We start from the raw sequence: 14,291 nt of genomic DNA on the forward strand, positions 1-14,291 counted from the left end.
CTCTTGAATAAGGAAGCAGATATTTGCTGACCTTTTAGATTGATGAGATGAAGTTTTTTGTTCTTAGGCCACCTTTGAACAAACAGGTGTGATTTTCAGTAGCTTTAAAAAAGTTTAAAAATTCCTGTTTCACACATCAGTCCTCAAAAGGGTTTTCATACTTAACTCTCTTAGCTATATTATACGCAAAAAAATGAGACTTTTTCAACTGTCAGTAAAACTGACACAAATTTATTTTTCCCTTTTTAAACAAAATAATGATTTTACTTCTGGGTAAACCAAGGTATTTAACAAAATTGTGTGAGTGCAGTATGAAAGAGTGCTCTGAATGTTACCAAGTGTTAACATTCTTCAATTTAAACATACAATTGCACATATGTGCCAACTGTGAAGGCACAGCGCATTAAAATATGTTGAAAAATCAGCAGCCAAATTTTAGCTTGGACTGCATGCCCTTAGTTTACTCAACTGTCTACCAGTCCAGGATATTAACTTTAGATGCCTAAATTACATAATGTGACCACTCAGTAAGAGCCTGTTAAGAAGCACAGGTGAAAGAGGAGTTAAAACAAGAAGCAATACAACAAACATCAATTTTAGCTTGGCTGTTACCTTGGTCTTCCCTCTAAGCCCTAACAGCAAGGTGGGGTCTAAATAATGCATCTTCTGTCCTGCAAAACATCTCTAACATGCACGTGTCCTCCCTGCAAAGACAGATAAATCAAATATGTACTTACCGGTTTACTTCTCAAGCAGTGTATCATCTTCCTTCCTTGAAAAGTTGCACATTGCTCCATTTGAAACAAATTTTGCAGCAGATGAGCATGTCACTTCATTGTATCAATCCTTCCTTTAATCTCCGCACAGACCAACCCATCACCATTCCATAACAACAGATAACTCAGCAGGCCATTCCTCCAACTATTTTTTATGTCTAATCTGTAAGATTTGAGGTCTTTATTTCATATGGGAAAGGTTGATGTGGTTTTTATTAACAATTCTTCCCTAAGGAAGTACTCTGCTTTTGCCCACAGCCTAAGATGGATTTCTCACAGGAGTTTTGTTCAACGATACTGAAAATAAACTGCTGGGTTTATATGCTGAGATATGATTCCATGCAGTTTAAGATGTGGTGCTATCACCAGCTGTCCAGTACACCTTGACTGCAAAGTACTGAAGGGAGGGACTTCTTCCCTGTATACAAAAATATAGCAATATATAATAAGGTCCTATTATACTACAGGCCACCTAATATCTATTAGGCATTAATGTAACAAATGGACAAATATAAACAAATATTCACTGCATTCTCTGAGAATCACAGAAACATCAGAACCTCTGAAAGTTATCTAGTCTGACTTCTCTCTTATAGCTGAACTATCATCGACACAAGGTTTTGTTTACCCAAGTCCAAAAACAAAGGATGAAGTTTCCACCACCTCTCTGGGTGCCTGTTGCAATACTGCACTACTCTCCTAGGAAGGAGTTTTTTACCTAATGTCCAACCTGAATCTCTTTCAAACCATAACTCTGTTATTCTTGGTTTCAGCCTCTGTCACCAGCTGGAAGAGTTTAGCTCTATCACCTTTGTAAACTCTTCTTAAGTACTTAGTCCAAGAATAAATTTGGCACCAGAATACAGCTCAGAACATCCCCATTTTGTGAGAGTTGCTAAATAAAAGTAGTCGAAAGAAAGAAAGAGTAGGTTTACATTGGATGATCATTTAAGCTAGTTTAAGAACTGAAGGTCAGGACACTGGCATTTCTTTGTAAGGTTTGAAAAATGTGTCAATCTCTGGGTGAAGTCCACATGGCATGATACATGATAATAAACACAGATTAAAGATATACTAGAGATACATTTCTAGATGTAGAGGACAAGTGTTTTTATTTTCCAAGGTGTTTGATTTTACTATATTTTCTGCCTGACAATCTGTTACAGTTACCTGAACTCTTGCTATGACGATTTACCAAGCCCCTTGTGACAAAGTGGCCTGCAGACATACTGCTACATGAGAAGGATAACATACAGCCAGCAATATTTTATTTTCCTCCAGAAATCAGGAAATCACAGAGTTTAAAATCAAGAGAGCTCTTCCCCTAACCTAATTCCCTCCACCCCCGCACACACAGACTTTGACCAGATTGTTTCAATTTTCACTCAACCTTGGTTTTTTTCTTTTTAAGTGTAGGACAGCCAATTCTTTAGGAAAAAATGCAGTGAAAACTGTGTGGGTTTGGAATTGAACAGACTCCTACTCATATTCTACATATTTTGCTGCATTCCTTCTATTTAGAGGTAAGTGTAATAAATGCAACAGAACAAAAGGCATGAGTTCAACCTTTCAGATATCTGTAACATGTGCGCTTTTTATTATTCTGGTATGCAATTTTCACATTTTCCTAGATGTAGTTGATTTTGGGTGGCAACATGAAACCCTCAGAGAGATAAGATCAGCACTTACAATATTAAACAGCGTGGTCAGCACACCTAGAGTCCTGTCACATAAACAGACAGCAAATCTGTAACCCAACCCTTAAAAGCTGATGCAGAAGGGGCTGAACTTACAGCAAAATGGGAAAATTATTACAGCTAAACAGAAAACATCAGCTCATACTGTTGTCTCCTTATCAGTGAGGTTCCACATGCCACAGATCCTCACTCCATGGATTAATAACACAGTTTAAGAAGTTTAACACTTCGCGGCCCAAGGTTCTATGGGGCTTTCAGAAATGTTTCAGCCTAAATACAGACCCTAGCCTAGCACCCATAAAGTACATAAGGACATACAGTGCTGCCAAGAGGGAGAGCAGGGTATGCTTGACCACTATGGCCCACATACATTAGTAATTTCTATTTTTATGTAAAGGGATTTCTCAGGAGGAAAGATCAGGCAATAGGTAAGTTGACATTTTTAAGGGCAAGCATCTTTCAGACAAATTGCCTCATAGCCAGAATGTTTCTCCCAGACCCAGCTGGGTCTTGCCTGTGCTTTCGCATCTGACAAGATGTTGACAAAAACTATTTCTAACACTTGGGAAAATAATTATTTCACAAGGTCGACTTTTTTAAAAAAAATTTGAAGACAGAAGAAATAGAAGATGCTTTCAGACTACACAGGATACATTCAGATACAGCTTTTCAAAATGTACAAGGTAGAGGTCAACACAACTGTGGTCACGGTTTGCAGCTTTTCTTAGTAGATCTTTGTATACAACTTGTGCCTAAAATCACATTGGGAAGACCTTTTTATGCCCACCAATAATAAAAGTCTCCAAATGCCTCTTTTCTTCACTAAGGAAACAGCCAAGAACCAGATCAGATGATGCACATTCATGTTTCTTAATTTAAAAAAAAAAATTGGTACATTTTTTTCAAAATAATTACCTATGTTCTATCTTGAATGTCGTAATACTGTTTCTGATGTGGTTCTGACTGCAGAAGAGGCACACACAACAAGCTATGTAAGAGATACAAATCACTACACAAATACACGCACTGTATAGTTGGAGAAGTGAAAGCTTACCTCTTGACCAAGTTTTCCTCAGCTAAAGAAGAAAACAAATACAAGGAACAAGAAGAAGGAAGCCACAAATAGGTGGAGGAAGAGGAACTGGACAACAGAGATATACACTGGAATTTATGCTTAATGTTTTGCCTATGCATAAATCACTGCAATATATCCACAGTACTATCTCAACATAGTGTGATACATTATACTACCCTTCCAATCCTACATGTGCTTCAGCAGATAAAACTAGAAGAGCATTTAGAAAGCAAAAATCTGCTTCATGAAGTAGCTGACTTGAGGTGCGTACATCAGTACTTTATACTCTAAGAGATCAAAAGCTGATATGCACAATTTATTTTAATCATACCCATGGTTTTTGAGTGACAACATGTCTGCCATAATTTTAGACTGTTTCCTGGATAGAAATACTTGAAAGAAAAGCCTCAAAAAGCAAGAGCTCATTTAGCAGTACTAAAAGTGTATGAGGAAGAAAAAAGTTGAAAGCCTGTAGAAGAAATCTGATTTGCTCTGCAAAATCCAGGACATTCATACCAAAACCACAAGCCAGAAAAATGTAAACAAAGGGGATGTCAGAGCAGATTCTTTTGTAGCAAGTAAGACATATAACAAAATTCAGGTAGCCTTTCTAATAGAACCTCTACAATCAACCCTGCAAAAGTGACACTCAAGTCTGATAAAAAAAATGAAACAATTTTTTTCTCACCTCAGTGCCTGGCAAAATCATGGAGAACTCCTCTTGGACACTATGCTAAGGCACATGGAAAATAAGAAGGTGATGGAGACAGCTAACATGGCTTCACTAAAGGCAAATCATACCTGAGAAATCTGGTGGCCTTCTACAAAGGGCTTACAACAGCAGTGGATGAGGGAAGAGCAGTGGACATTATATACATGGACTTCCGCAAAGCATTTGACACTGTCCTGCATGACATCCTTTTCTGGAAGCTGGAGAGATGTGGACTTAATGGATGGACCTCTCAGTAGATAAAATTTGGCTGGATGGCAGCACTCAGAGTTGCAGTCACCAGCTCCATGTCCAACAGAAAGCAGTGACAAGTGGATGTTCCTCAGGGGTCGGTATTGGGACGGACATTTTTAACATCTTTGTCAGTGACATGGACAATGGGACTGAGAGCACCCTCAGCAAGCTTGCTGCTGACATCAAGCTGTGTGGTGCAGTGGACAAGCTGGAGGGAAGGAATGCTGTCCAGAGGAACCCTGACAGGCTTTAGAGTTGGGCCTGTGCAAACCTCAGGTAGTTCAACAAGGCCAAGTGCAAGGTCCTGCAACTAGGTCGAGGCAATCCCAGCACAAGTATAGGCTGGGCAGAGAGTGAATCAAGACTAGCCCTGGGGAGAAAGACTTCAGGATGCTTGTGGACCGAAAAGCTCAACATGAGCTGCCAACGTACACTTGCAGTCCGGAAGCCAACTCTGAGCAACCTTACCCATTCTGTGATCTTTAAGGTCCCTTCCAACCCCTAATCATTCTATGATTTTACCAGAACACACCCTAAGGAAGACTTTACAAATGCAATTTGACAGTATGCAAAAAGCATGTAGTAGCTCCAGAAGAAAGGTAAGTCCTACTTCCAAGCAGCAAGAGACATACACAAGTCAACTGCTAGCACTGACTAAAGATGTACATAAAGGTATACTATATATACAGCCACACTCTTCTGCAGGGAAGATTAATCAAGTATTTTCTAGAACAGGTCACCTACACTTTGGACAAACACTTGAAAGAGAGATTTTAATTATATACTTGATTGCAACTGTGTAACTGCAACCACATTACATAATGTCAACATAAACACGTCTGATGCCAACCAGAGGGCAAAGTCAAGAAGCCAGAGATGACCTACACCATTGTAATTTTTAAAAAAATCAACAAACAGTGCATGTGCTTATCACAGGTTGCTTGAGATATACACAGAGTACATTGAGACCAAGAGTTGTGTCTACTGTAATTTTTAATTCTACATAGCTACATCCTAAAAGTTCTACAGATGTCCTCAAAATAATTGCTAGCATAGTCACTAAAAAAAAAAAGCGAACACACATTTGGCAGAAGTTTTTAACTGAAATAGTTTCATATACAAAATACAGTAAAAATAAGAAACCAAAAGTAACACTACACAGACTTCGCTAAATGTGTTTGTTTCCTTGCAAGTAACCAGAGCATAAACATACTGTAACCGTACAGGCAGATTTCTCCAAACACAGAGGAGGCAAAATAACTTGTTCTTACCTAGATTGTTTCAGACATTTGTGAGAGATTTCCAGAAATCACTGTCAAAGTCTGCACAAAGCCATACAGGGATTTGACACATACCAGGGTGTTTCACACAATCCACAGCAGAGATCATCTACGTACAAGCATAAACCCATCGCACCTTCAGGACACACTGGGCTTTCAGGGCCTTCTCAGGTCATCACGTGGTTTACACCCAGTAAGTCTTCTATGGGACAGACAGTCAGACCTTGGGTATTCCAAATTCACTGAGCACACGCCATACTGTGTCCACATGGCACCTCTGTCTGGGAAATGTTGCAACTTCATTGCAACTTCATTCAGCAAATTCCATCCTTTCACGGGCAACAGAGCTGAATCTCATGAGCAGTGAGAGAAGCATCTCATATGCCTATTCATTTTCTACTTTCTTTAAATCATTATGGAAATTATGTATTTCCTGGGGAAAGCATCAGTAGAAATAACACAAGATCAACACATTGCTTTTGTAATTCCTTTAAAAATTAAGATGTGAACTGCTTTGGTTACAAGCCTGTCCTCTCTCTAGAGCTCCATCTTATTTTTTATTCTATTACAATGCATTCAATAGTCTTTAATCATTAGCTAGGAAATCCTCAAATCCTCTACACAGGTTTGTGGTGTAAGACCCATTTTCCTTATCTGGATGCATGACAGATTACATAACAAAGTTAACATTTCTTAAAAAGCCCAGTTTCTTTAAACTAATTCAGATTACTCCCTTTCACTGAAGTTATGTTTTTACTAGCATCTTCTCAGATATGGTCCAAAAGTAACTGTAACTAAGCTACAAACTCATGTTACATACATCAACTTACAGTTTCTAGGGTGGAGAACAAAAAATGAAAAGTCAATAAAAGATTAAACTGTAAACATCATAAGTCTCCCTTGAGTTTGGTAAATGTTTATGTGCATAAAGACAAGGCACCTTGCATTCCTCAAATTCTATTTAACAACTTAGTACTTCCATAACACAGGCATAGGAAAGCATTTCGTGCTGAGAAAAACTCACTTTACGGGGAAAAAAAAAAAATTAACACTTTGTTACCAGTGTACACCAGTAAAAACACCGTGAGAATTTAACTGTCACAGATAAACCCCACATCTGTAATAACTTTTCTAGAACATATAAAGACTGTGACTACAAGACAACAGTGTTGTGAATACATGAAATGTTTACATTTGTATGTTTGAATGAAGATATATGACTTTTGGTCAGCATGGTAAAACCTGTCACAGTTTCTCTGTTTATCCTGAAGCTAAAAATCTCTATAGCACCCTATTTACTGAGTCCCAATCCCACCCTAAAGGAATTGATTTCATTATCACCAGGTAACAATAAACAAGAGTTTATTTTAGGAGAGTGTGTAGGTTTGGGGGGAAAAACAAACAAAAAACCCACCCAAACAAAAACCACCCAGAAACAAACAAAACCCCCATCATTCATATAAACAAAACCCCACGTGTTTTCCATGACTGCTTAAAAACATTGCAGAAAAAGATAAATATATTCTCACATCAACCTTTGGAAAAGGTTTTCTCCTTTCTTTGCTCAGACCACAAGTTTAGAGATTCCAGCCTGGGAAAATAAAACTGAGTTCATTTTTGTTTTCCTTTTCTATTTATTTAAGAATAAGTTATAGTTTCCTTATAATGACAACCAGAAGCAAAAGCGGATGCATACCTGTTCCTAAGTGTGTTTGGTTCAATTCTCAGGAATGCTCTTAAAAAGGCTCTTGATTTGATTTGTAGCAATTCTCCTAATTAAACACCAGATACCTTACATAAAGATGACTCTGGGCACAGTATTCCAGTTGCAGTATGCTACTTGAACCAAGTACTTTTCTTTTTTGTCCTTTCCCAAAATGGCCTCTCTTTTTATCACTTTTTCCCCCCCCCACGGTAGAATTTCAGAATTATTCAAACAACTGAACCATCTACAACACTAGTTTTACAAATCAGTCTAAACTACACAGCCTATGCAGCTCAAATCTTAACTTTCTCTGTTTCTCATCAATTTTTTTTCTTGTGTTTGTTTTATCATTTTTGCATTCCTTACAACTTCTAAGCCTTCAAGTGCTGAAGGCCTAGCCAGCACATGATCTTAGCAGCTGACTTAAGGGCTATTTTATAAAGCACACATTCTCACGTCAAATAACACTGCATTATGTACTCAAAGTTTGCAAAACTTGGCAATGCCACTAGAGTACCCCAACTCATCGTGAGATATAACGATGACAAAGAATTTCAGTAAAAACAAAATACAAGTAATAACTAATATCCCCTTTGAATTGAACTTGTATGAATTTGTATTAAAAAGCTGTATAAAGATTACTTTCTTTGTCTTTTTAGTATAAAAAGTCTTGGTAACATGGTAATTCCATATAATTAAAGTGTGCTTTACATTACACTTTTGTCCTGGAGAAGTGATTTTATTGTGTGCAGCTAATTCAAAAAGGGCAATAATTCATAGTTTTTGTCTTCAGAAAACAAAGATCATATTTTACAATATCCTCCCACTGTTCTTGTGGGGGAGTCAGCCTAGAAGTCAAACACTGGCACATATTTTAAAGTTGATCCTCATTTCTTGTCAACTACATCATCATTTAAATGCTAAAGTTCCATTTTAACTGAAAAAAAAAACCAGCCCCACACTGACAAGTCTCAGGGTTTTCACATCACTGGTTCTAAGCAAGACAAACAAAACACACAAACTCAAAGGAATCAAATTTCATTGTCTTCAGAAGAGTTCTTAACAGATTTAAATGTGTTAGAATTTATGTCAGAAATCAGTATGTAGCATTTCATCTTCTGATCTGTAAAGGAAGTGTCTTTACAGTTATCTCAGGATAAAATTTCTGAAAGAATGTCTCTCATGGAAAATACAGAAAAAAACCCACACTTTGCTCATTCCATTTTTCACATCATGTACATTAGATTATCACTATAATTACACTCACTACCAAAATTTAAAATCTAAACAGCATCTGAAGTGCAAAAGTTAAAGTACTCTAATGTAAATAAATGCAAATACATGTTTATAAGGAAATATAAACTTCTAAATTATACATAGCATTAAGTTTTACACATGTGAACCCACATGCATATTATTTATATACAAGACCACCACATAAAGATACAGAAATATGGAGGGTCTATACATATATACACATACACACACTGTATTAACATCCTACTCAGGCCTACATATGATCCACTCTGCACACTTTGAGAAGTTTACTTCAATTTAACATAAATTCTGAGCAGGAGTAAATTAAGCAGGTGTATAAACCTGTGAAGAGTAAGGGTCATAATCATCTCAAATCAGGTATGCCCACATTACCAGGGAAGAGGCTCCCTATAAACAGATCATCTGATTCTGATACTGAAGAAAAGTCAGCACCTAAAAATCCTAAAAATAAAGCTGTGTGCAAGAGGACTGCTTAAATATTTAACAGCACACCACAGACACAGTGTTGATTTTAGCAGTCTAAGATGACAACCATTGAGAAATACAAAACCACAATTTCTCATCCTTATATACTGCTTCAACAGTCCAGACCAAATAGAAAGTTTGGAAGAAAATTGTTGACCACTACTCTACAGACCCAGAAAAACTTAAAAAATAGCATGAGATTTCAATATAAAATTCTTCACAGTGTAGTCTCCTGCTTGACTATGATAAGCAAATACATCTTTGTTATCAAATCAAGAGCAGACAATATTTCAAATCATTTCAGGAAAAGATAAAATCATGAACCTACAACACACAAATAACTACCTCGTAACAGTTCCAGATATCACATGATTTTTTTTAAAGTCTCTGCCAGCATGCCAAGTAACTTTGAATATGCAAACAATCCCATCAGGTTTAGTGAAACAATTGTGTATATAGATACACTTGCAGGCTTAAGCTTAAAATGAAGACTCTAAGGACTAAATAACATACAAATTGCTCTGTAGGGTGGAGGAGGTAGAGGCTACCACTTAACAAGAAAAGAAAGTAAAAACAAACAAACCAAAGCCTTTCTTCCAGTTTTCCCTTTCTTTGAGCCACTTCCCTCTCGACAACCTTGGGAAAGCAGATATTTCAGCTCTGAGAAACTGTGACTAGAGGAAAGTTCCTCATTCAAGTGTGCCCTGCAGAGAAGCAGCTAAATGATGCTCTCTTTTATGCAATTAAGAAACTGCAACAAACTAGTGTTCAAAATTTTTATGTCAGTACTCACTAAAGTAAGTTTGACTTTTTGAGCACAGGCCAGCACATTTAGTTTTCTTTACACAATGGTACATTGTTAGGAAATGAGGTTTAAAATCAAGTTTGTAGTAAGCCTATTAAATTAATAAACTACTCAAGAACAGTAAATAGAAACAATGAATACAACAATCTTAGCTTTTCCATTCTTGCTAGCACAATAATTTCTGAACGGTGAAATATGAAAAGTATTCAATCTGTTTCAGACGTGTATGTGACCAAGTGACAAGTGTTGGCCTAGCTTTGAAAACAAATATGGTAACGTGAAATGGTACACCCTTCTACGAAAGTTAATTTTAAAAAGCAGGTAGCCATTTCTTAAACTATAACGAATGCAAAATTTAGAAATAAGGATGTATATTTTATACTTTTTTGAAAACACTTCATTAGTTGCTCTTCAACAAAAGAGAAGTTCCACTATTTAGTGAAGTCCAGATTGATGATCTACAAAGAGATGTAAGGCAAAGCAATCAAAAAAGAAAAAAGACAAGAACAAAAAAACCCCACTCCTGCCTGAAATTATTTTACCTCGGTAAAAACAAGGGGGAAGAGGAAGACAATTTTTTTCCATTAAAATCATCCTGAATATTTAGGCTAGCTTTTTTCTCCTTTGCAATCACTATGATAGTTTTACCTGGGTCTTTCACACAATAAATACGGATAAAGTAAAACTTAACTTTATTATACAACACGATTGTTAAAACAGAGAAATCGCAAAAGGCAAAGGCAGCGGTGGCTCAGGCAGAAGCCCGGTGGATTTCGGCGTATTGAGCGAGGTTTACCGAAGTGCAGGTGAACTGCGCCTGACAATGGTGTCTCTCCGGAAGGTCTGCGGTGAGTGCCACCCCCGCCCGCCCAATGACCCACCGCGGCCAGCAGCAGCCCCCAGCCAGGGCTGACTCAGTCCCCTCCCGCTCCACGGCCACCTGCCAGCTCCCGGGGCTGGCCCCCAGCGCCACCCCGCATCGCGCACCCCTGTCCCCGGCGCAGCGCCCGCCCCCACGGCCCGGCACCGGCCGGGCAGCACCGCGGGCGCTGCGGGACCCCAGCCCCGGCCGGCGGCTCTGCCGGGCTGCCCGGCACAAGGAAAGGCGTGCGAAGCGCTGCGCGCCGCTTTGAATTCTGGGCTGTCGGGGTTGGTTTTTCCTTGTTGCTGTTTGTCTTTTTTTTTTTTTTTTTTTTTTTTTTTTTTTTTTTTGGTGGAAACTTTCCTTTCCCAGCAGAGGCCGGTACAGCGTGAACTGCCCCGGGGCGCCGCGCTACCATCACAGCTGACAGCTTTCTGCCCCCCGCGCCCCCCCCGTTCCGCAGCACTAAAAAGCAGCGGATAGATCCGGCCGGAGTTTGTTTTTAATAACGGCTTTCAGTTCGCACAACCACTTGCATCCCCTGCCAGCAAAATAAAAGCCAAGCTCGCATACGAGCATCCCGCACAGAACCTCCTCCACACCGGGGTCGTGGGGGGCACGGCAGAGAGACAACCGGGACGCCGCGGGGCAGGAAGTGGGGACGGCGGCAGGGAAGTTGGGATGGGTTTTGTTTATCCCTGGAGCAGAGCCGCCGGGAAAGGAAAGTTCACAGCCAACAACAGCGCCCACGAGCAGCGGGTCCGGGCTGGAGGGAGGAGGCTCGCTTTGGGGCCTTCTTCTTACCTTCTGGTCTACGATGGAGCAAGCCATTTCCCGGACGTGGGCGAGGCTGAAGTCGCCCGAGGAGTCCTGCAGCAGCAGCACCGGCTCCCGGCTCAGCCCGATCTGGAGGTGGAAGGCGACGCCGCCACCGCCGGCAGCAGCCCCCGGCGGCGGCAGCGGGCTGGGCGGCCGGGCGCTCATCGGAAACTTCCCGCCGGAGCCGCCGCCGGAGCCGAGGAGTCAGGGACGGAGGGGCAGAGTCAGGCACCGCCGCAAAAAGTTTGCGGCCGCCCCGGAGGCGCCGGGCGAGCTTCCCCGCGAAGTTTCAGGAAAGTCCCGCTGAGCTCCTCCCGGGTGAAAATGGCGGGGGGGTGGCGGGAGGACCGAGGAGGATGCAGACAGGAAAAGGCGGCGAGAAAGAGGCACGGGGGGAGCCCAACCCAGCGCCGCCGAGGTGGTGCCGTCGCTCGGGCTGTTGGCGCCGTGCGCGGCGCGGGGGCGGGACGGGCCGCGCCCTCCGCCGGGACGGGCCCGCGCCCAGCTGGGCTGGGCCGGGCCACGCAGGTCCGCCACCAAAGGGCGGCCGCCTCCCGGCCAGGCGGCCCGGGCACGGGGTCGGATGGTTCTCCGTGGTGGAGCGAGGCTCATCTGGCTCCGGTATCCCCACCTGGCCCAGTCAGTGGGTTGCAGTGCTTGCAGGGGTGAGAGCCTCCTCATCCCCCATGATTCCCGTTGAGCAGTACCTCAAGAGGCAGGTGGAGGCTGAGCCTGAGGACAATCGGGGGTTTCCCTTGCTGGCAGGCAGCACGGTGGCCTCTCCCGGGCAAGGCGGCAGCTGCCCTCGAGGACGGAAAATAGTGCCAGGGAAGCGGGAGCTCCCGTCTGGCTCCGACTCTTCTGCCCGGCCTCGGCCGGCCGCTCCGGTCAGCATCGTGCCTCACCCTCCAGCACTCGCCGCGGGTTTTGGGAAGACGTAGGGACAGGTCGCACCCATCTCTTCTCTAAAACAGCTTCCAGTTTCAGGTATAGTCTGTGTTAAGGAGGAACACCCTGCCAAACCAAAACCAGGATGGGTTACACTTCCCAACTCTTGGGATCGGTGCAAGACCCACACGTTTGCACAAGAAGCACTCATGGCAAGGCAACATTTAGTCTAAAAAACCTTCTCTCGAAAATGTGCAAAGGCAGTGGAAATCTGAGCTGTAAATATTTTAAATACCAACGGAAAAACTCTTAAGCTAGGTATATGTGGCACCTGTAGGGATGACTACTACATGTGTATGTTTGAAAATTCAGTAGTTGATCTGATTTACAACTTGTTTCATTGCAAATTGCTTTTTTTGACCAAAATTTACATCTGCAGCGTTGTTTTATTTTGATCCTGTGTTAGTAGGACCCATTCTACTGTTGTCAGCTGATTTCCAACCTGGGAAGTACTGCAAGCTTCCCATGATCCCGTGGCCTAGCCAGCTTTTCTGTACAGGAGTCAACGTAAACATACTAGAGAAACATATTAGAAAATCCTGCAGCCCTGCTTAATTGTTGAATCTGAGGTTCAGAGTGGACCCTCTTACTTCCTAAACTCCCAATGAGAGCTTAGGCATGGCTAGTTCAAATCTTTAATTCAGACGTGGCTCATATCTTAAAGATACAAAAGAATACCTAAAGCACTCAACAGGAGGGTCTCCCTTACACTTTTGTGTTTTCATTCTAGCTCAATTCTAAATAGATTTTCCTTTGTATGTTTCATCCATATAGTAAATAATGGAGTGAACGTCGCCATCAGACTTAAAGTTGTGCTTTCACAAATTCATATCAAACCTACTTTTGCTGATGCGTTTGATGGCAACTCTTTAAGAAACCTAAACCACTCATTTATGACACAGCCCTTTAGCAATTCATCAGATAACTAGAGCAGAGGTAGCAGTAACAATACTGAGAATTACATGTCCTTGGTTTTCTCATGTATGTGAAATCAAGTGATAGAGGTGATATGACATGACTTACCTGCAGCTCCACATCCTCTGTACAGACACAACTTTTTCTTCAAAAAGAAAGGTTACAGTATTTTTTTAAAGTTGTAGGTTGCTGAGTTGTTTGTTAAGTATGGCAGCTGTGTTGAATACACCTTTGTAATCAGAATAGATTAGGGCAGGATTTCTTCTGCGCTGTGCCAGCCAGTCATATACAAATGCCATTTATAAAAGGATTCAGTGGCACCACGTGATGTGCTCCTGAGTACAACCTGGCCTGTTGTATATACTGAAATGTCATCTATTTCATGATCCTTCCAGATCAGGGGATTGTTGTGCTGATGCTAGGGAAAGGAAAAAATCGTTCACAGCAGTATCCGACCTCATACAGTGTGCATGCCTGGTTGCTAATCTGTACATGCACAGGTGGAAAAACCACTGGAAGTTTAGGTTTCACTGCGCCTGTACAGATCAATTTAGCAGTACATGAACTGCCACCTCGAAGTTGTGGGGGGAAAAATGAGTTTGCTACACACAGTTACACAGTTTATATATCTGGCCATGTACGGGAAGAGGGCAGTCAGCAGAGGATGTCCCTGTAACATCACATTATGAAAGCATCTCTAAG

General features: G+C 41.4%; 1 protein-coding gene across 4 annotated transcripts in view; it reads right to left on the reverse strand.

Moving 5' to 3' along the window:
- The window catches only part of PRKD1 (protein kinase D1), a 119,967-nt gene extending 107,786 nt beyond the window's left edge, over nucleotides 1-12,181 (reverse strand). For 2 of the 4 annotated variants that reach the window (XM_042047324.1, XM_042047323.1), the window contains exon 1: nucleotides 11,712-12,179. In XM_042047324.1, the coding sequence (XP_041903258.1) occupies nucleotides 11,712-11,891 (180 nt within the window). In that variant the 5' untranslated portion in view covers nucleotides 11,892-12,179. Of the gene's footprint in view, nucleotides 1-11,711 lie in introns of all 4 variants that reach the window. The other 2 variants (XM_042047326.1, XM_042047325.1) reach the window with 2 other exon arrangements.
- Nucleotides 12,182-14,291: the final 2,110 nt, after the last annotated feature.

This window comes from Corvus kubaryi, unplaced genomic scaffold (assembly GCF_017639235.1).
Source record: "Corvus kubaryi isolate FWS band 111438036 unplaced genomic scaffold, C.kubaryi_AGA036_p1.0 66, whole genome shotgun sequence".
Classification (NCBI taxonomy): Eukaryota; Metazoa; Chordata; class Aves; order Passeriformes; family Corvidae; genus Corvus; species Corvus kubaryi.